At 53.6% G+C, this 20,113-nt stretch overlaps 1 protein-coding gene across 1 annotated transcript; it reads right to left on the bottom strand.

Annotated features, from left to right (window-relative positions):
- Positions 1-3,880: 3,880 nt before the first annotated feature.
- KLHDC7A (kelch domain containing 7A) lies at positions 3,881-9,878 on the bottom strand (the record flags this gene model as incomplete). The annotated part of the gene is made up of 1 exon (XM_082614444.1): positions 3,881-9,878. The coding sequence occupies one exon, from the start codon at positions 9,876-9,878 to the stop codon at positions 7,494-7,496; it is 2,385 nt and encodes a 794-aa protein (XP_082470570.1). The 3' UTR covers positions 3,881-7,493.
- Positions 9,879-20,113: the final 10,235 nt, after the last annotated feature.

Raw genomic sequence — 20,113 nt, 5'->3', positions numbered from 1 at the left:
GGGGTTTAGGCCCTAAGATCAAGAGGGGTCCAAGCAGCCTGGAAGCCAGGCAGTGTCATACAGTGGCACTTGCCACTTTTATTCCTTCTTTCAGTAAAGTGTCACTGAGATCCTGCCCTCAGCCAGATCCTGGACCAGACCCTGGAGACACTCATGAGAACAATATCCAAGGAGCAAGACAGTCAAGGCCTTGAGCCCAACATGCTGGGGGACAGGAGGGCAGGAGGCAAAGCCTTCCCTGTCCTCATAGCTGATTTGTCCCCTGATGACACTGGGCTGGCCCTGGGGTATCACAGGGTCTATCATGTGTTGGTTACACAGCTGTGGGCAGGTTACTTAAACTCTCTGAGCCTCATTTTCCTCATTTGCAAAATAGTAGCTTATCTAACACACAGGGTTATTTTAAGAAATAAATGAATTACTGCAAGTCAAGTGCTTACAGCAGAGCCTGGCCATCAATAAATGTTAGTGGTTATTTTTCAAGGAGCTGACTTACTCTTTCTGGGAAGATTTCGCCGGCCCGCTTATAAGCCTCACAAGCATCCTATTCTAATAAATCACTTCTTATCTATTACTTTGCTTCTTGCTGAATTCTTTCTCTGCTGAGACATAAAGAACCAGAGCACCTCAGAGCCCCCTGAAACACCACCTAGCAGTTTCACCAGGAGGGACCCCAGTGCCCTGGCTCTGGCTAAAATGGAACCAGAACCATATGGCTGAATGATGAATGATGCAGGATTTGGAGTTTAGGTAGACCTGGGTTGGTGTCTCAGCCTCTCTCTCAGTATGATCCTGGGAAAGTGAGTTCACTTTCTTGAAATTTAGTTTCCTCTGCTATAAAGTGGTGATAATAGTGCGTACATTACAGGACTGCTGTATCGCTTGTGTACTGCTGAGTTCCAAACCACTCCAAAATGTAGTGGCTTAAACCCACAGCCTGCTATTTTGCTCATGAGTCAGTGGACTGGCAATGTCAACTGGAAAAAAAATGCACAACCTAAAAGTTGAGAGTTATGTTTTATTCAGTGGACAAAACTGAGGACTTAAGCCTGGGACACAGTATCTCAGGTAACTCTGAGAGACTGCTCCAACGAGGCAAGCGAGGGGGCGGGAGAGGATACATAGGGTTTTGCAACAAAAACAAGATAGTCGGACCATCAAAAGATTACTGTTAATTAAGGAAAACCGGATATCTCAAATTAAGAAATTTAGCACTTTTCTGTGTATGGGAAAATGCAAAGTCTGGGCTCATTGAAATTATTCCTGTGATACGCACCTCAGCTCTCTGGGGCCAGTATCCTGGGCTCCTCACTCTAACTTTCCTCAGGGTGCACCCTCGTGGGTGGCTTGCAGCAGTTGACTGCTAGATGATGGGCATCCTGCCTCCATCCTGGGTTCCCTCAGGGCTCAGCTTCGGGGTGGCTGTAATGTGATGGCTGGATGGCTGCAACATCCTTTGCTTACTGACATGGCAGGGGATATTTTTCATTCACAGCACTCTGGGCTGAGTTCAGTCAGGTGGTCTGCTGGTCTTGGCTGGGCTCACTTGGGCATCTGTGGTCAGCTGGTGGTCAGTGGCTCGGGTGTTTGGCTGGCTGTGGACTGGGGAGACTGGTAAGAGGGCCATGTGTGTCCTGTGTGTATAGCAGGCTAGCCCGGGCTTGTGCACATGGTGGAAATGTCAGGGATTCTAAGAACCACAAGAGAGTAAACCCAGTGCCCAAGCTAGTTAAAGCAATGCCACTGCCAGATTCAAGGGTGGAGAAGTTGATGGGAAGGGAAGAATTTGGCCAGTTTTGTCATCTACCAGGTAGTTTTTTTTTTTTTTCGGTACTCAGGTCTCTCACTGTTGTGGCCTCTCCCGTTGCGGAGCACAGGCTCCGGACGCGCAGGCTCAGCGGCCATGGCTCACGGGCCCAGCCGCTCCGCGGCATGTGGGATCTTCCCGGACCGGGGCATGAACCCGTGTCCCTTGCATCGGCAGGCGGACTCTCAACCACTGCGCCACCAGGGAAGCCCTACCAGGTAGTTTTGAGAATAAAACGAGATCATATAAGCACAGTGCCTACTGGCGATCAATTAGCATTCAATAAACATATTGACAATGATTAATTTCTCTCTTTGAGCTTTTTAATAATGATAAGGTAGATGTTAGAATAGATAGTAAGTAGTAACTTTTAATTTTTGCGAAGCATCTTGCCTCCGTTTCCTCCCCCGTATCATGACGATAACCACTTTCAGGCAGCGATGTCTCAGGAAGGATTGGACGAGGGAAGGATGGTTAAGTGTTTGCACGGAGCCGGGTGTAGGGAACGAGGTCGTTATTGTTACTGGTGCAAGATCCGTGTCTCCCCCTCCTCCCTGCACACAGAAACATGACAGAGACTCGATCGCTTTTTCGTTTTGTTTTATTTTGACCCGCATCCCACTTTTCAAAAAACCTGAGTCTCAGCTGTTTGTAGAGACTCGCCTTCAGGCTATCCTTCCTTCTGGCTCCCCAGCTGCCTCTCTCCTCATCTCCGCTCCCTGGAGGCCCCTCCTCCCTTTGTGTTTCATCCCGCTTCCTCCACCGCAGTCTCCCATCTGCCTAGGGGATTCCTCCTGGCTGGAGCTGCGGCTTCAGGGGACTCCGAGGGTGACCCTGGGGCCACAGGGCCCTTCCAGGTAAGGATGACCAAGGTGGGAAGTGCCGGGCACCCGTCTGGGGCTCAGAATATCTGCAGGCCAGACACAGCGCATGGGCCTCCCAGGTGCTCTGAGGGGCTCTGACCCCCCATCTGCAAGAGAAAGGAGCCCCCCTCCACCCTGCACCTTCTCAGGGTTTCCAGGGACTCCAGGCAGCCTCTGAAGCTCTTCACTGCTGTCGGATGACCTGGGGAAATGCTTAATGCTTTGAGCTTGGGAAATTCATGCCAACCAGTCACTCACCCTGGTGAGGGTTGTACAGGCTTGTCTCAAAGCCTGGATGGTCGAAAATATGCATAATTTGAGCATCCTCCCCCAATCCCTACACCTTGTTACACAAGATGGGGCCTCTTGGGCTTAAATGCCAGACAACCTCCTTCTTCAGGGGCCAGGACACTGAGAAAAGGGAGTGGGAGTAGGAGAGGTCTCTCCCACCGAGATGGCTCAGAGCACCCTCCCTGCAGAAGATGATGCTTCTTCTGAGACCGACTTCTGGAGCAGCCACTCCAGCACCACTGGGGCAGCCAGGTGCTTCACACTCTCTCGTTAGTTCTTATAACCTTCTCGCGAGGCTGGCGGCGGCAAAGCCACTTTACAGTTGCAGATATGGAGGGTCAGAGAGCTTAAGACAATTTCTTTGGAGTTCCAAAGTCAAGGACAGAGCATAATTGATTGGTGGGGGATGGACAGGGATTAGGGGCAGCCCACGAGACAGCTGAGGCCAAGTCCTTGGCTCTGCATCTCGTGGTAGGGGAATGGAAATAGCAATGGGCTGAGAGTGGACTGGCCAGGTTTAAGGATGCTTTTAAGGAAATTGAGGGTCTTTTGGACTTTGCCATGGAGGCAAGTTTCCTTGAACTCACCAAGCCTCAGTTTTCTCACCTGTAAAATGGGCTCGTTGTGAGGATAAACGAGGGGAGGTGTAGGAAGCATGTGGCTCAGTTCCTGGCGTGTGCAGAGCAAGGGGTCCTTATCTTATATCCTGGCTCCAGGAATCCCATAGGACAGGAGGGCCTCCAACCTTGCCTTTCTTGCTGGTCATTTCCAAGGGCAGCTCTGTGCCTTACAGTAAAAGCAGGGCCCAGGCCCCAGCCCCAGGCAACTGCTGTGGTTTCTATGGTTGTTTCAACAACCTGGCTCTTCCAGACAGAACCGAGGCTGAGCTTCTCTTGTAAACATTGATGGAAGCCTCAGATAGAGAGGAACGCGAAAACAAAAGACGTTTTATTTATGATAGCAAAAGAAACCAACAGAAAAAAAAAATCTACAGGCCTGAAGGAGGGGGGAATGTTTAAATAAACCATGGCAGGTCCACTGGATGGAATATTGTGCAACTATTGAAATGACGTTTACCAAGGGTTTGTAATAACACGGGAAAACGCTTATTCTATAAAGCTAAGTAAAAAAGGGAAGCAACTGAATTGTATATTCAGCACAATCACATCTAGGCAAAAATCAAGCCAAACAAAAATCATGCACAAGAAAAGCAGACCAGAGGGACCTACACCACAGTGGGGGGGTCTGTCTTTGGTCAGTGAAACTGAGGAGATTTGTTATACCTTTCTCTATTTTCCAATTTTTGTTCTATAATGGCATGGTTGGCCTAATGTGCAAAGCAACACAAACTTAAGTTTTTTTTTTTTTTCCTAAAGAAGAAAGAACTCTTACCGGGAAAGCAGGAACAGATGACCCATGGAGAAGCCCAGTGACACACAGGTCACTCTGAGGCTGAGGGCTAGAGGGCAACAGACAAGGCTATTAAAAAGGTCAAGTGGAAATCCTAGACTCTGATTCCATGGAGTCATATGGGCTCACTGACACCCAGCCACACATTCAGGTGTGGCATCTGTGTGTTATTTTGACTCTCACCCTTAAAGGTGCAAACTCTGCTTCTCTATTGGGAATGTAGCTTACCTCTATCTAAAGACCCTCTTTCATACATGTTGGTGTAATGAGATTCTTTCCCTCACAGGAAAGGCTAAAGCAAATAGCTGGACTCCTGCCCTCTTCACACAGCAGGACGGAGTGCCTGGGAGGCACTCCTGCCCTCCCCTGCTGGTGTGGCAAAGTCATTCAGGAGGCAGAGAGAGCCTTCCCAGGCCCTGAGCCAGTCTTGGTCTCTGCATCTTCCAGATTTCCACTCAGGGCTCTGCCCAGCCTCTTCTTATCAGGGAGCCTGATCGAACGATCTCACTTGCCTGCCTTCTCTTTCTCTATGGCCTGTATGCAACATGGGTTCTATTTGTTTGTTTATGTATTTGTTTTCTAAAATTGCCTGTTTTCTACAGCTAGAATGTGAGGTCTATTAGGGCAGGGATGTATTGTATCTCCAACACCCGGAACAGCGCCTGGCTTAAACAGTCTGTAAATGAACCCTGACCATCACGGCGCCAGGTGGTTTTTGCAGGCCCCCTGAACCTTGCCCTAACACGACAGCCCTGACCACTCTCATCCCTAAACCCAGCTCTGGAGACCCAGGCCAGGAATAAGAAATGCACAGCTCTAATCTATCAGTAATGACTGCCTGGGGTCCATGTTGAAAGAGTTCTGAGGCCATTGAAAGAGCTCAACAAGAAAAGACATGGTGATTACTTAGTGATGTCTGCCATGGGACCATAGGAGGCAGACAAGATGTGTGGCGTACCTGAACCCAGGCTCAAGTCTCAGCTCTCCCTCTCATCGTGAAGACCACATCCACCATCTAGAACAAGCTCTGCTGCCTTATCCTTTGATCCATTTCCCTAGTCCCTGCCATATGTATGCAATGGGCTTCTGGAAGTTTTCCAGAGTGATCCCTAGCTCACCCTTGGCTTGGAGCCCTTCCCCCCACCCTACCCAGCTTGGCTGAGGTCTTGTCCCCTGCCAGGCTCCTTACCGGAGACCTGCCCCTGGGGCTGGATCTGGCTCTACCTGCCCCAGCTCCCAGATGGGGTTCTCCTTCTGAACAAACCCTTCTCCCTGCCTGGCATCACATCTCCAATTCCCCTGGGTCCCTTGGAGGTTCATACCTGAGTGCTGACTCTGAGCTTGAGTGTGGCCTTTGTGGTGGAGGGGTTTGGGGAGGAGGTCACCCTCCGCAGGCTCCAGCCATAGTCCCAGCGATCTTTCCTTCCCCAGCCTCCAACTTAGAAATAAACTAAGCAGCTTCGCCTCCCAGGCCCTAGAATAGGGAAGGTGGCCTTGTGCAGTCCAAGAAAAGGCTTCGTCTCTGTACCAACCTCCTCTCATTCTTTGTTCCAATCCTGCATCTTCCAAAAAGATCCCCCACCCCAGATCAGCCCCAACAGCTGCAGTGAACACAAGCTCCTGCCAGGACCCCACAGAACTGGGAAGAACTTCCTCCAGGTGCTCACCTTTATCCCCCAGGCAGAGAAGGACATGGATGGTCCTTCCCATTTTTAAGATAGGGATGCTGAAGTCTGAGCATTCCTGTCTCCCCACCTGTGGGACCTGCCCTGGTGCACCTCCCTTCTCTGCTTCTTTCCTCATGCAGCTTGTCACTTTAGAAGTAGTCCCAGCGTCCTGGCTTCTGGCTGGGACCAAGAGCATCGCTGCTTTCCTTTCTGTATATGTGTCTCCTTTGGAGATGGAACAGGGCTGCAGTAATAGATTGGGCCAGTCTCTCTCCCCTCCCTCTGGGAAGAAAGGTAACTTCCTGAGGTTGAAGAGTTTCTTCCCTTTGAGAATTTACCAAACCTGATATGAAAGGAGATCCCAGTCTCCCAATGAACCACTAGAACTTTCTAGTTCCCCAGCTGCATCATGGACCTGCCCCTCCCTGGTCCTCTCCTGTCTGATGAGGCAGACCAGGTGACCACAAGGCACAGAGAGGGCAAAGGTTGCCATCACCTCTCACTACCTGGAAGGGCTGACTGGTGGTGACTGCCCCCCCAGCTCCAGGGTGAGGGCTGGGTTGCATGGGGAGCTGTATTGTGAAGGATTCTGAGATCTGGGGAGAGAGTGCAGTGGTCATATAACAGTGGGCCCAGCAGATGGTGGCCCTTGGATCATATTTTTTCCTCGCTCTCCTGAGACCTCGTATTCAGAATCAATTGTATTCTCAGTAAACCCTGCAAGAAGATGTCCCTTTACAAATGGATGCTGAAAATGGAGGTTTCTCCTCCTTCCAGTATACTAGAATTCCAGGTAATGAGAAAAATTAAAGTGGGCTTTGGTCAGTTTATTCTGCAGACAAGAGTTCCCGTGGGCTGTTCCAACTTCAGCTGTTCTGCTTCTCCAACCATCTCTCCCTCTGGCCGGGCCCCCTGGGGCTCTCCTGGGCTCCTTCCCGGTCCTGCTGGAGCCGCCTCCCTTCATTTTCCCCACCTGTGTGTCCCAGGTGCTTCTGGGAATCTTGGAGGTTGGGGCTCAGTGGCCAATGTTTAGGAAGAGGCCCTGGCGGCTTATGGAGGTCTAGCCCAGATCCAGCAGGGTCAGCTTGAGGGGTCATTGGGGGTCAACTGGCCTCCGGAACCAGACTGTGATAAGGCTGTGCCCCTGAACTTTGCTGGGGTCCTGGTACCCACCCCCCATTCAGAGCTCAAGCAAGGTGATGGTCATCCCTGCGGACGTGGGCATCCTGGGCCTCAGAGCACCAGTCCCGAGTTCCATTTCCACACTGGGTTTCTGCAGCCCAATGGGGGCAAAGATGCAGCTAAGAAGTCCAGCCAGTGGAGGAGAAAGGACTGGAATTCACCTCTTGCTGGCCAGATTCCCAGGCCACCTGATCTCCCAGAAATGGCCCATGGATGATGGGTAGGGGATGTTTTTGCCTCTAGTTTTGCAGATGGGGCCCAGCAGAGGGGCCACTAGACCCTGGTCTGGGGCACATCAGGGCCGGGCAAGGTCAGGACGGTGGGCAGGAGGGTGCCCTGCGGGGAGGGGAAGCTCTGTAGGTCCTCGGGCACAAACCTGGGTGAGACGTAGTCGGCCAGGAAGCAGAGGGTGCGCTGGCGCCCCACACAGTAGATGAGGTCGTCCACCACGGCACACTGGAAGGTGTCCGGGTAAGGGGTCCGATACGTGGCGCACTCGTACCAGAGGCGGGTGCTGGCGCTGCAGCGGTACACGCTGATGCCCAGGCTGCGGTTGAGGTCAAAGCGATAGAGAAAGCCTTTGACCGCCACCATCTGGGCTGTGCGGTCCTTGCCGCCCCCGGTGGGGCCGGCCCGCCAGCGCTGCTCCTGGGCCGAGAATCGGAGCAGCAGGTAGCGCAGGGAGCCGCCGGTGACGAAGATCTCTCCGGCACACGCCGCGGCCGTGTGCGCCAGGGCAAAGGTGTCACTGGGGAGCGGCGGGGAAAAGGTCCAGCGGTCCAGGCGAGGGTCGTAGCATTCCACCGTGTTCAGACACTCACCCCCGATGGCGTACAGGTGTCCATCCAGGGCCACCAGCCGGCAGTGAGGGCGGGCCTGGTTCAGAGGGCACACCTCACTCCAGATGCCCGTCAGCGGGTTGTAGCAGAAGACGCGGTTGGAGGGCTGGTGCCCAAACCCCTGGCAACCGGACACGATGAAGAGATAATTGAAGAGGCTACAGACGGCACAGCCCCGGGACACAGCCTCAGGGGGCAGACGGGCCAGCGGGTGCCAGACATCCCGCTCGTCGTCATAGCAACAGAGGCGACTGGAGTCTTCCTGGGGGCACATGTCGGCCACCACCAGGTGCTTGCGGCCCCGGAGCCGTCTCTGGAGGATCAGCTCCCGCTCTGCCCCACTCAGGCACCCGTAGATGTCCGGGCTGCGCAGGACCTGGAGGTAGTTGTCGCTCATCACCTTGTAGGCGGCTTCCTTCAGGGCCTCCAGGCTCTGCTTCTTGGCAAAGGCCAGCACCTCATAACAATTGCCCAGATCCAGGCGGACTTCTGGGGCTGATCCAGGGGTGAGCGGGAGGTGAAAGAAATTGGCCCCAGCCACAAAGTGCAGGTGGGGCTTCCCGCTGCTTCCAGCTGAGCTGGACCCAAGAGAACCCTGGGATATGGGGCTGGTGGGCAGGGCGCTCTGGTCTGGGCACGATGCAGCAGGGTCCCCAAAGTCATCGAGCTGCAGCTGAAGCTCCGGGTTCTCCACAATCTGAAGGAGGCTCTGCTTCCTGCTGAAGCCTTGTGCGGAGGGTGATAGCACAGGCTGGGGGGCGGCGGCTGTCCCCACTCCACCTACTCTGTTATCGGCCTGGCCTCCCGAGGCTGCCCCGACTCCCAGGGGGCCTGGCCCTGACACAGGGGGTGGAGCCTCCGCCAGGGCTGCTGTTCTGGGGGCCAGCCTGCCCCTGGAGGTGGCCTGACAGGTGGATTCAACACAGTAATCGTACACCTTGCGCTTCAGCCTGGGCCTGGTCCCCTCCATCTTCTCCGGTATGAAATTCTCCTCCACTTGAACCCGGGCCACAGACAAGAAGGTATAGGAGGCCTCGGTGGCTCCCTCCTGCTGACGCAGGGCCAGGCCCATGTCCGAAGCAGCCCGGAGGGCCCCAGCCTCTGGCCTGTGGACCCCGGTCACACGGGTAAAGACCCAGCTCTTGTTCATGTCACTCTTGCGTTCTGTGTGGGCCGCCCCGCACCGGTCGGCGGATTCCTGCTCCCCGGCCCCCAGCTGCTCCTGGGATCTGCTGTCCCGCCATGGGGCAAGCTCACCACTTACACCACTGCCGTCCGCCGCAGCGAGACCGGTTAGGGAGCTTTGGGGTTCACTGCACCAATGGGGGCGATGGGGCAGCTTACCGCCAACAGCTGTTCCGGCTTCCTGGCCATGGCCCCGAGGAGGTGCCAGGCCAGAGTCCGGGCACTGCCCACCCGGCTCCTCACCAGCACGTTTCCTCTTGGGTTTCCCAGTCGCTCGGGCTTCTGAGTCTTCACGAGACGCTCCTGTCGCCAGGACTCCGGAACCCTCTGGATTCTCCCAGCTGCAGCCCAGCGATGCTCCGGCCCCCTTGCTTCCCCTCCGGCGTCTCAGGCCCCACTGTGGCGCCCCGGAAACAGCCTCCTGGATGGCAGGCTGCCTGGAGCCTTCCGCCTCCTCCTTGGCCTCAGCCTTGGCGTTCCCACCCCCCAGTGGGGCCTGGGCAGGCCTTGACTTGTACAGCCTGTAGGCTGCGGTCGCCAGGAGCAGGGCAGCGGCGGACAGCACCACCTTGCCCGCCAGCTGCATGTCCAGATGGCAGCCCTGGGTCTCTGCTCCTCCTCCTCTGGGGAGCATGTTCCCAAGCCGACCTGGGGCAGAGGAATGTCAAGAATCCGATTAATGATTGCCCAGTAGGGAGTGGTTCCTGGTTCCTGCCGAGCTGAGAGGGACAGGGTCTTGGGCTGGCTCTGACCGGCTGGCCAGCAGAGGAGTTGTAGCAAAGGTGACTTTGAGCTGGCAGAGGGTGGCCAGAGGGGCTTAGGGCTGGCAGATCTCGGCTGCTGGCCTCCTTGGATCCTTTCCCTGGGAGTGGGAGGCACCTGCCTGGGGGCTGAGCTTGTGATCAGCCACCCGAGCCGGCAGCAGCTGGAGGGGGTTAGGAGTGTCCAGCGGGTACACAGAGAGGGAGGGAGCTCTTGACCAAACAGTCACCGGATGCCAGGAAACGCACAGGGTTGGTGATTATTTGTTTATTTGTGTGTGTGTTCTGTTTTCTCTTTTGCAAATCCACTGGGCTGGGAGGGTTGGGTGTGGTGACTTGTGGGGCAGGTGGAGCCACGGCAGGCGTGGCAGGAGAACCTCCCTGGTCTGTTTTCTTCCTGTTGAGGTTGGTTGTTCCCCACGGTGGGGTCCGCAGTCAGCAGCAGGCGAGGCTGAGCTGGGGACTGCGGCCAAACCACCTGACCCGGCTCCTGCATGACTCTGCCCTCCTTCCCTGCCTGATAAGTTGACTAAGAAAACCGGCCTTCCTGTGAGGAGTTGGGGAAAACACATGGCATTAGTACCTAGATCGGGGACAGACATGGGGCACAACCTCACCCTCTGAACAAGACAACCTCATATGGTGAGAGGCCAAGGGAGACTCACCCGCCGCTCATCTCACCGGTGCTGTGGGTTTCGGATCCAGGCCACACAGGTCTGCTACTTACCAGCTGTGTGACCTTAGGCAAGTGATTTCACCTCTCTGTGCCTCAGTTTCTTCATCTGAAAAATGGGGGTAACAGCATCTCATAAGGTTGTGGTGAGAACAAAATGGGTTAATGTGTGTAAAGGCCATAGGGCTGATGACTCATATTAATTGTCATCAGTTGGACCTTTGGAAGCACAGGTGTAATTCTGCCCCTCCCCAGACTGAGGTCTTTCTGGGGTCCCCAAATGCCAGGGCAGGGGTTTCAGCCTCATGCTACCTATGGGGGCTGATGGTGTCAGGTGGGCGGTCCCAGCACCGCCTGGTCCCACTGTTTCAGAGTTACTTAGAGTCTAGGTGGTGATGCCATCCCTCTCGATTTCTAAATGTTGGCATTTAACTTTTAAATATGAGAATAAAAACCACTCTGAAATACAGAGTTTTCAGAGGAATATGTCTCTGAAGCCTTGACTTGAGGAGAAAATCGTGATTCCTTATGATGCTGTCCATAGCCCTCTACGCTCCAGCCTTAGTTTACCTTCCAAAATCATCCCCTGATCACTGCTGTGCATACCTGGCTCTGGGCTGGGGCTCAGGCTGCCTTCCCCCATCTTTGCTGGTCCACATTCCTCCAGACATCTGGGTCAGGTCAAAGGCTGCCTCCTGTGCCTCCTTCCGGGTGCCTCCCTCCTTCCGGCATCATCATTTCCTTCTTGTTCTGTTGTTCTTCTATGCGCCTCTTTTAGCCTTCATCACACGGGCTGCGGCTCAAAGTACACACTGCTCTGTTGGATTCTAAAAGTCTCCAGGTAAGTTCAACTCTGGGGCCTGAGGCAATTTGGGATGAAAGACAACATGTGTGTGCCTTTCCGCGGGGAGGATGGGGGTGGACACTCAGGATGCATCTCATCTACTGTTCACTGTCCCATTTTGGAGGTCTACAATTGTCATCCCCACTTTATGGCAGCTCCAAGGTTATGTCAATTTGCCTGTAAATGGGGACTTCTATCTTTTGTTTCCAGACTCCCGAATTTTACAGACTTGTACTCACCCAACAGGTAAGACTGCCCCAGTAGTCAGGCGTTCTCTGCCTGTCTTGCTGGTGACCCGCAGCCGGGTTTTCTCACTTTCCATCACGGTCACAATAGTGATTTATAGTTATCGATAGACGTGCAGATTTCCAAGCTCTGCCCCCAGATTTTATGATTCAGTAGGTTTGGGATGGCTTCCAGGAAATCCTCTTTTTAATAATCATCTCAGGAGATTCCAGGGGGTAGAGGAATGGAAAGTAAGTCCGTTTTTTTACTTGTCTGCTACGAATTCCTCTTCACCCCTGGGGGGTGGGTGAGCAGTTGCCCCCAAGACCATCCAGGAGAGTGGCGGGGAAAGGGGAATCGATCTTGGGTACTTTGTATGAGTGAAATAATCTTACCTTCCCAGTCATCCAGGAAGGTGGGTATTGTCATCGCCCTCATTTTACAGGTGAGGAAACCGAGGCTTAGAGGGATGCACCAATGTCAGCGGAGGTTGTCAGTGGCTGAGTCTTGATTTATAACCAGGTGTCTCTAACTGCAAGGCCCATTTGTCTTCCTCTGGGAAGGAGAGGATGAGCTATAAAGGGGAATAAAAATGATTTTTCCAGTGGTGAAATCAGGGCTTTGGGGACTGAAGTGGACTGCCCCCCTCCCAGGGGCCAAGCTACCATTTCAGCAGTGAGGGCAGCTTTGGGACTCCCATACCCTCAGAGAGGGAGACCTGTGGCATGCCCTCCTCAGTGCTGGGACCTGGCATTGTCCTCTCAGATGCCACCAAGGGAGCAGGGTCTCAGCCCCTTTCATGGGCTGCTTCCCACCCAATAAAGGCTCCATGTGTCCTGGAGCACCCTCCCTATAGCTGCAGCTTAAAGCCTTTGAGTCAGACAATCGCTCTTTCCATTTGGAACTGTGCCCCTGGGTATTGGATGTGGCCAAACCAGGCCCCCGGGTGGCCAGGAGAAAGTGAAAGGGCCACTGGGAGCAGAAGACACAGCCCCAGCCCTGGGGAAGGACTTACATCCAGATCTGGAAGATGGCGCATATGTCTGAGATACGATCAAGTCAGTGTATCACAAAGGAAAAATTAAAAAGGTGATTGGTCAACAGGTGCTTATTGGCAAAGTACAACCAGACTACTCGAAGGCCAGGGAGGCTGGAACAAGGGGCATCAGAAGAGAGGTCAGGAGAGGATTCCAGAAAGAGGTGTTTAGCATTGAATATTGATAAAAGAAAGAAGGGGCATAGACTGATTGATTGATTGATTGATTGATAGCACAGTTATTTACCAGATGTTTACCATGTACCAGGCCCTGTGCTGGGGTGCAGTGACCTAGGTTAAGAGACACCCATGGAGCCTGAACCCATGGAGACTGCTGACGCTGGGGGAAGAAGATGCTTAGCAACAAGGTGGTGAAGTGTGATGATGCTCATAGGTGAGGGTGTCTGGGGGAGAGTGAAACAGGAGTCCCTGTGCCAGGCCAGGACAAGAGAGTGGAGAGGGTACTTGGTAGGCAGAACAGGGAAGGCTAAGAAGAGGGAAATAGCAAGGGATGAGGAATACAGGGGGACGTGAGAGCTGTGACAATGCATGAGACCTCCAGACTGGATCTTGGGGCTGGTTGCAGGCTGTGCGTATGAGGGTGGAGGGTCAGGTGACACTGATATGAATCCTGGCTTAACACTTCCTTTGTTGGAGGGTGGAAGTAACACCTGTGAAACAGCTGAGAGCAGAGGAGACCTTCATTAAAGGAGGCTTCCTGCTGTCTGCCCTCCATTCTGGTCCTCAGTGACCACGGCCACCTGAGATAGTTATAAAATGTAAGCTTTATTATTATTCAGGTATGGTGAGGCCAACAGATCAGGAGATGACTGCTCTTGGAAAGGTAGCTTGTTACAGTTCCCTAGGGAAGCCCCTACCCTGTGCTATACACATGAGGGCCACATGAGGATGCACCAGGGTCATCAGGAGGCAGAGGAAGGAGGGAAAGTGGGAAGCATTGACTTTACTATGTTTTTCATGGGAAGGTAGGGTAAAGGATGGGCAATGTAGGGTAGGCTTAGAAGTGGCTAGCTTGAATAATTTCAGGGGGCTGTCTTTATTTGTCTCGCTTCTGGTCCTGGAGTGATTAGGGTAGGGGACCACTGGCCCTGAGGTATAAGAGCCTTGTGAGAGCCTATAAAGGAGGTGGAGGGGGAAGGATTTGGACTGGTTCATTTGCATATGAGAGGTGTACTCCTAGGTGAGGCATTTGCCATCTCTAGGAACCAGCTAGACTTCGGAGCTCACAGTCAGCTCAGCGGGCCCCAGATGCCCAAGTTCTGTATCAAGAAGATATAGTTACTACAGGGAGTCAGAAGACCAGAAGTGAGAGACTGGGGACTTTGGGGCCTCTAAGAGGCTGCCGGCTACCCTGCTGGATTGGGAGTGAGTTCGGGCTCTACCCTGAAGTCTAATCCCACCCGGCATGTGAGCACGACGCTCCTGACAGCTGACTTCAGAGTCCATAAATTACAGCTTTTTTACCTCCAGTCCATTTGGAAAAAGTGAAATGAACAAATGAAGACACGAGCAAAATTAAAAGATAATTGGAAGTCTATATTGGGCTTCTGTGGATGTGCGTGCATGCTGCCAATCTGGTCTCTCCGTGCGGGCAGGATAGATTGAGAACTCTTCGGCTGGCTCAGGGGGTGGATAAAACGGTCAGAGACAAATGCGAGCCATGCAAATAAACAGAGCCATCTTCCAGCGATTAGCTTTGCATTCCATCATGCTGGTGCCTCCTCTGGTCTGCTCAGCCTGATGAGTCTGTGTGTTCAAGGTGGAAGTTGACTCCAGGTGGGTGCAGCCAGTGAGGGCCTGAGTGGAGGGTCTGAGGTGGTGAGGAGCTGGGCCCGGGCACTTTGGGGGGAGAGGTGTGTGTGCAGAGAGTGGGTGGAGACGCCAGAGAGGGAGTCGGGGAGTTGTGTGGCCTTTTACACAGACACACACACACACACACGCACAGATGCATGTGAACACACGTGCATATGTGTGCACATGAATGCACACACACCCATGCAAACACGCACACATGTGTGCATGCAGGTATACAGATGCACATGCACACACATGCATGCACACAGTGCACATGCATGTGTATGAATGTACATGTATGCGTGCACGCACACATGCACACATACACACTTGAGGGAGACCATGGCCTTTTTTTTTTTTTTTTGCGGTACGCGGGCCTCTCACTGTTGTGGCCTCTCCCGTTGCGGAGCACAGGCTCCGGACGCGCAGGCTCAGCGGCCATGGCTCACGGGCCCAGCCGCTCCGCGGTATGTGGGATCCTCCCGGATCGGGGCACAAACCCGTGTCCCCTGCATCGGCAGGCAGACTCTCAACCACTGCGCCACCAGGGAAGCCCGAGACCATGGACTTTTAAATCCAGAAGTATCATCAATAAATGGATTCTGTCTGATGGGGAGACTAAGTCCTAGCTGTCTGTCCAGGTGGGACTAGAACACAGGGCATCGGACTGGGTCTAGGGGTGGAGGATTAGGTCAAGGATAAATTGCCACTTGCCGGAAGGGTACTCAGTATTTGATGGTGGTACGGTGGTTCTCTACACTCACCCAGGGGCCTTTCCTCGAGAAACTCTCCTTAACATATGTTGGGCTTTTTTACCCTCAGCGTCCCTGGGCTGCACCCCCAGCTGATGTGCACAGCTGCATCCACACCGGTTGTTAAATGTTGACCTATTTCCGTTCTGGTTGGTGAATAGCCACCGCCCCAAGCCCACCAGCCTGGCTGCCGTTCCCCCAGCACCCACTCTGTCCTCCCCACCATTTATGAACTAGAAGTCAATGCTTGGTATCACAGGCTCCTCCAATGCTGCACCACTCAGCTAGGGCAGGACCACGCTTCACCAGGAGGTAAAGTGCCGAACATTCCCCCACGCCACCGGCTCCGCCCCAACCCCCAGGCTCCTGTTCTGCTCTGTCTAGGGTGATGCTGGCACAAGAGTTCCTGGACCGAGGATGCCACCTTAGTTGGGATTCTGAGCCTGCAGAGGTAAGGCCAAACAGGGACCCTGGTGTACGTGCCACGGTGAATGCCACTTGCTGAGCCCCGAGTACTAAGCTCATCCCTTCCTGGGCATCCTGTCAAATTTTCCATTCACATGACCTGAACAAGTAGCTGTCACGGTTGTTATGGGCACAGCCCTTGACCGGGCACTTCTCATTGTACCACCCAGTGCAGATGGCATTGTCATCCCCATTTTATAGATGAGGGCACTGAGGCTCCCAGGAGTCATGGTGATCTCGCCCAGGGCCCTGCAGCTTGTGAGTGGTATGCAGGTGGGGCTGAAATCACTGTCCTCTCTGACCCTGGACCCTGCATCCGCCCAGCCTGCCCTGCTACCTGCTGCCAAAGTTCACCTCCACAGGAACCCAAGGTAGGACCAACATTGCTCTCCAAGGGGACAGACATGTCACTGTAGCTCCTTGACGTTCTGGGAGTCTGGCCTGGAAAGGGGATTTCAAAGAGCTGGGAATGCCACGGGCATGAAGAAATGTCCTACTTAGAATTTCCTCTGCACAGACCATTAAGAAATGGAATAATGGTATGTGATATGTGCCTGTGAATTTGATGGGGAAATTGAATATGAAACGATTCATGGATGCTGTTTGAAATGGCAGATTGCATCCTGATTTTTACTCCTGGGGTGGGATGAAATGAACCAAAGGGAGCGTCGTGAGGTTTGCGTATGTGGCATAAGCCGTGCTTGCACACACAGACAGAGCTTTCACGGAGGGCTCAGAGTCCAGAGTGATGGTAGTAATAATGATAATCATAACCAATATTTCCTGGGCACCCACTCTGTGTCAGGCTCTGTGCTCTGCCAAGGCTGCAGGCACCATCTTCTTTAATCTTCACACAGACCCATAGGGGAGTTAAGACCCATTCCACAGATGAGGAATCTGAGGCTTAGTTTCTTGCTCAAGGTCAAGTCAGTTTTACCCCAAAGCCACTCTCTAGAAACCCTTGTCAGCATGCAGGACCTTAGGCCCTACCCCAGCCTCAGAAAATCAGAATCCTCCAGTTAACCAGATCCCTATGTGAAGCGCTATAAACACGCCCATAATCCCAAGAACCAATCAACTGTTTGACCTTGCGAATCATCAAGAGCATGTGTCTCCTCCTGCCCTGAGTCAGAGAGAGGTGACACCTTTGTCACTGACCCCTTGACATCTGAGCTCCCACAACAACCTTAATATACATCACTACTGATTCTGACTGAAAATCCCTGTGCCTTTGTTTTCCCATCTCTCAAATAGGCATGATGTCATCCCTCTATGGGGTTATTGTCAGAAAACACAGTAGGATGCCTAGGAGGGCACCTGGTGCAGGTGTACAGCGGGGGTTGATAAGTGTATATAAAATGAATGGATGGATCATACTGGAACCCATCATGGTCAAAGGCTGGTTGTGTGCCTTGTCCTGGGCTAAGTGCTTCAGAGGTAGTTTCTCATTAAAGCAAATTTTCACAACCTCACCAAGGAGGCATGGTTATCCCTGTCTTACAAGGAAGAAACCCTGAGAGGTTAAGTAATTTGCCCAAAACCACACAGCTAGGAAATGGCAGCCCTGAGATTCAAACCAGGACCCTTTAGATCTGAAACCAGGCTGTGTCTCCCTCATGTCATTGCTCGCGTCTCCTCCTCCTGCAATATTCCAGACAGTCACCAGCCCTGAGTGCCCTTCCAGGGGCAGCACGCTCCCTGGAGCTGGCTGTCCATGGAGCCCCATCCTGGTCCCTCATCTCTCCCCTCCGGTCTCCCCTGCTTCTTCCGCAACCCCTGTTCCGAGCTGCCACTTGCCGGCTCCAAGAGTTCCTATGGCTCCCCATGGCCTCCCCTATCAAATATAAATGCCTCAGCCTGTTCTCCAAGGTCCCTTCGACGCCCCGACCTCATTTGTCACTGTTCCCAAACACCCATTCTGCTCCAGCCAAGCTCATCTGTTTACCGTCCCTTTGTCCCTGTTGTCTCACAGGCCATTTCTCCCATTCCTGGCGCCTTTCCCCCACATCTCTGCTGTTCTGTTCACTTTTGCAAAACCCCAGATCAAAACTGGGCCTTCTCTATAGGAATTCAAACCAGGGCAGCAGTTCTTGACTCATTCTGGGGCCCAGGCCCCTCTGAGGACCTACTGGAAGTTACAGACCCTTGCTGGAAAAGTGCACATACACATAATATTTCACATGCAAATTCTGGAAGTCTCCAGACTCTTGGAGTCCTAGTTAAGAACCCCTGAGCTAGGGGAAGTACATGCTAAGCTTTTGGAAGGATGTGTCAAACTGGCTTTTGGGGTAAAAAATAGGCCAGCCTACGGTGGCATGTTTTGAAGTATGTGCTTTGCATTTACTCCAAGAAGAAAAATGGTTTTCTGGCCAGATCAGTTTAGAAAACACTGCTTTGTGACCTCTGAGCTCAATTTCTTCACTTGTAAAATGAGGCCAATAAAACCTGCTTTTATATAAGTTGTCATGGTGATTGGATGAGTTGCCTTGTGGTGTATCCAGGACCACCCTCTCTTTGGGCCCCTGCATCTTTTTTTTTTTTTTTTTTTTGCTGTACGCGGGCCTCTCAGTGTTGTGACCTCTCCCGTTGCGGAGCACAGGCTCTGGACACGCAGGCTCAGCGGCCATGGCTCACGGGCCCAGGCGCTCTGCGGCATGTGGGATCTTCCCGGACTGGGGCACGAACCCGTGTCCCCTGCATCGGCAGGCGGACTCTCAACCACTGTGCCACCAGGGAAGCCCAGGATGGTTTTTTAAAATTTATTTATTTATTTATTTATGGCTGTGTTGGGTCTTCGTTTCTGTGCGAGGGCTTTCTCTAGTTGTGGCATGGTGGGGCCACTCTTTTTTTTTTTTTTTTGCGGTACACGGGCCTCTCACTGCTGTGGCCTCTCCCGTTGCAGAGCACAGGCTCCGGACGCGCAGGCCCAGCGGCCATGGCTCACGGGCCCAGCCGCTCCGCGGCATGTGGGATCTTCCCGGACCGGGACACGAACCCGCGTCCCCTGCATCGGCAGGCGGACTCTCAACCACTGCGCCACCAGGGAAGCCCGGGGGGGCCGCTCTTCATCGCATTGCATGGGCCTCTCACTGTCGCAGCCTCTCGTTGCAGAGCACAGGCTCCAGATGCGCAGGCTCAGTAGTTGTGGCTCACGGGCCCAGTTGCTCCGTGGCATGTAGGATCTTCCCAGACCAGGGCTCGAACCCATGTGCCCTGCATTGGCAGGCAGATTTTCAACCACTGCGCCACCAGGGAAGCCCGGGCCCCTGCATCTTGTGTACTTTTCAAGAGACCACCAGGAGGGGGAGAAGCTGAGACTCTCTGCTGCCCATCACCAGTGGGGAGTAGGGTCCCGGGGAGCTGGGAGCCTGGTGAGCGTGACTGTGGCTCCCAGTTTTTCCTCTAAGCCAGCAGAAGGGGCTGTGGAAGAGAGCCAAGGTAGCCCTTGCTAGGAGAGCAGCTGCTGTAGCCCTGAGTCCGGCTCTGACTCTTGTGTCTCCCAGGGATTAGAGAGCTGGTCTGGCCCCCGAGAGGCAGGGCAGGTTTGCGTTCCACAGCCCTGAGCCTCTAAATGGAGCTAACTCAGCGCAGCCAGGGGCCTTACTGGCCCATTAGCGCTGCTCTGGACAATTGCAAATCAACGCTCTGAAAAGAGACAGCTGTCCAGGTGCAGAAGGGGGACAGAGCGGCCCCAGCCAAGCCGCAGGGGGCCGGAGGAGGGAGGGGAGGCTGTGGGAAGAGCAGCCAGGGTAGCCTGGGGCCAGGGGCTGGGGCAGGGGGAGCCATGCAGGGCATCCACATGGCCTCTGCTAGGGGCCAGATTCCGGGCTGGTTCTGGGGATGGAGGAGTAAATGGAGAATGAGCGGCAGCTTCATTGAGCACCTACTGTGTGTCAGCCACTGGGCTAGGAACCCCACATTCTCTGTCATTTAATCCTCTTCCATACATGGAGACTAGGCTATGTGTTCAACCAAATCCCGGTTCAGTTTCCCCCTCCTGAGCACACAGGAAAACTACATTTCATAGCCCCCTCTGCAGTGGTGGGGGCATTTGATGGAGTTATGGCCAAGAAAGAGCAAGCAGAAGTGGCCTGAGTGGTTTCTGGGTTGAGGCAGTGAAGAAGCCGTGGGCAGCCTCCTTTCCTCACTCCCCCTGCCGGGGTGATCTCAGAGGCCACATGTCCCAGATGGACATGTGAGGTTGTGACCATAAACTGGTACTGGGTTAAACCACTGAGATTTCAGGATTTGCTAGTTGCAGGAGCCCGTGTCAACTTCCTGGGCTAATATGCAGTTCA

The sequence above is a fragment of the Mesoplodon mirus genome (assembly GCF_964341445.2).
Source record: "Mesoplodon mirus genome assembly, chromosome: 3".
NCBI classification, from domain to species: domain Eukaryota; kingdom Metazoa; phylum Chordata; class Mammalia; order Artiodactyla; family Ziphiidae; genus Mesoplodon; species Mesoplodon mirus.
Note: the sequence above shows the minus strand (reverse complement) of the source record. Positions and strands in the feature narration are given on the sequence as shown.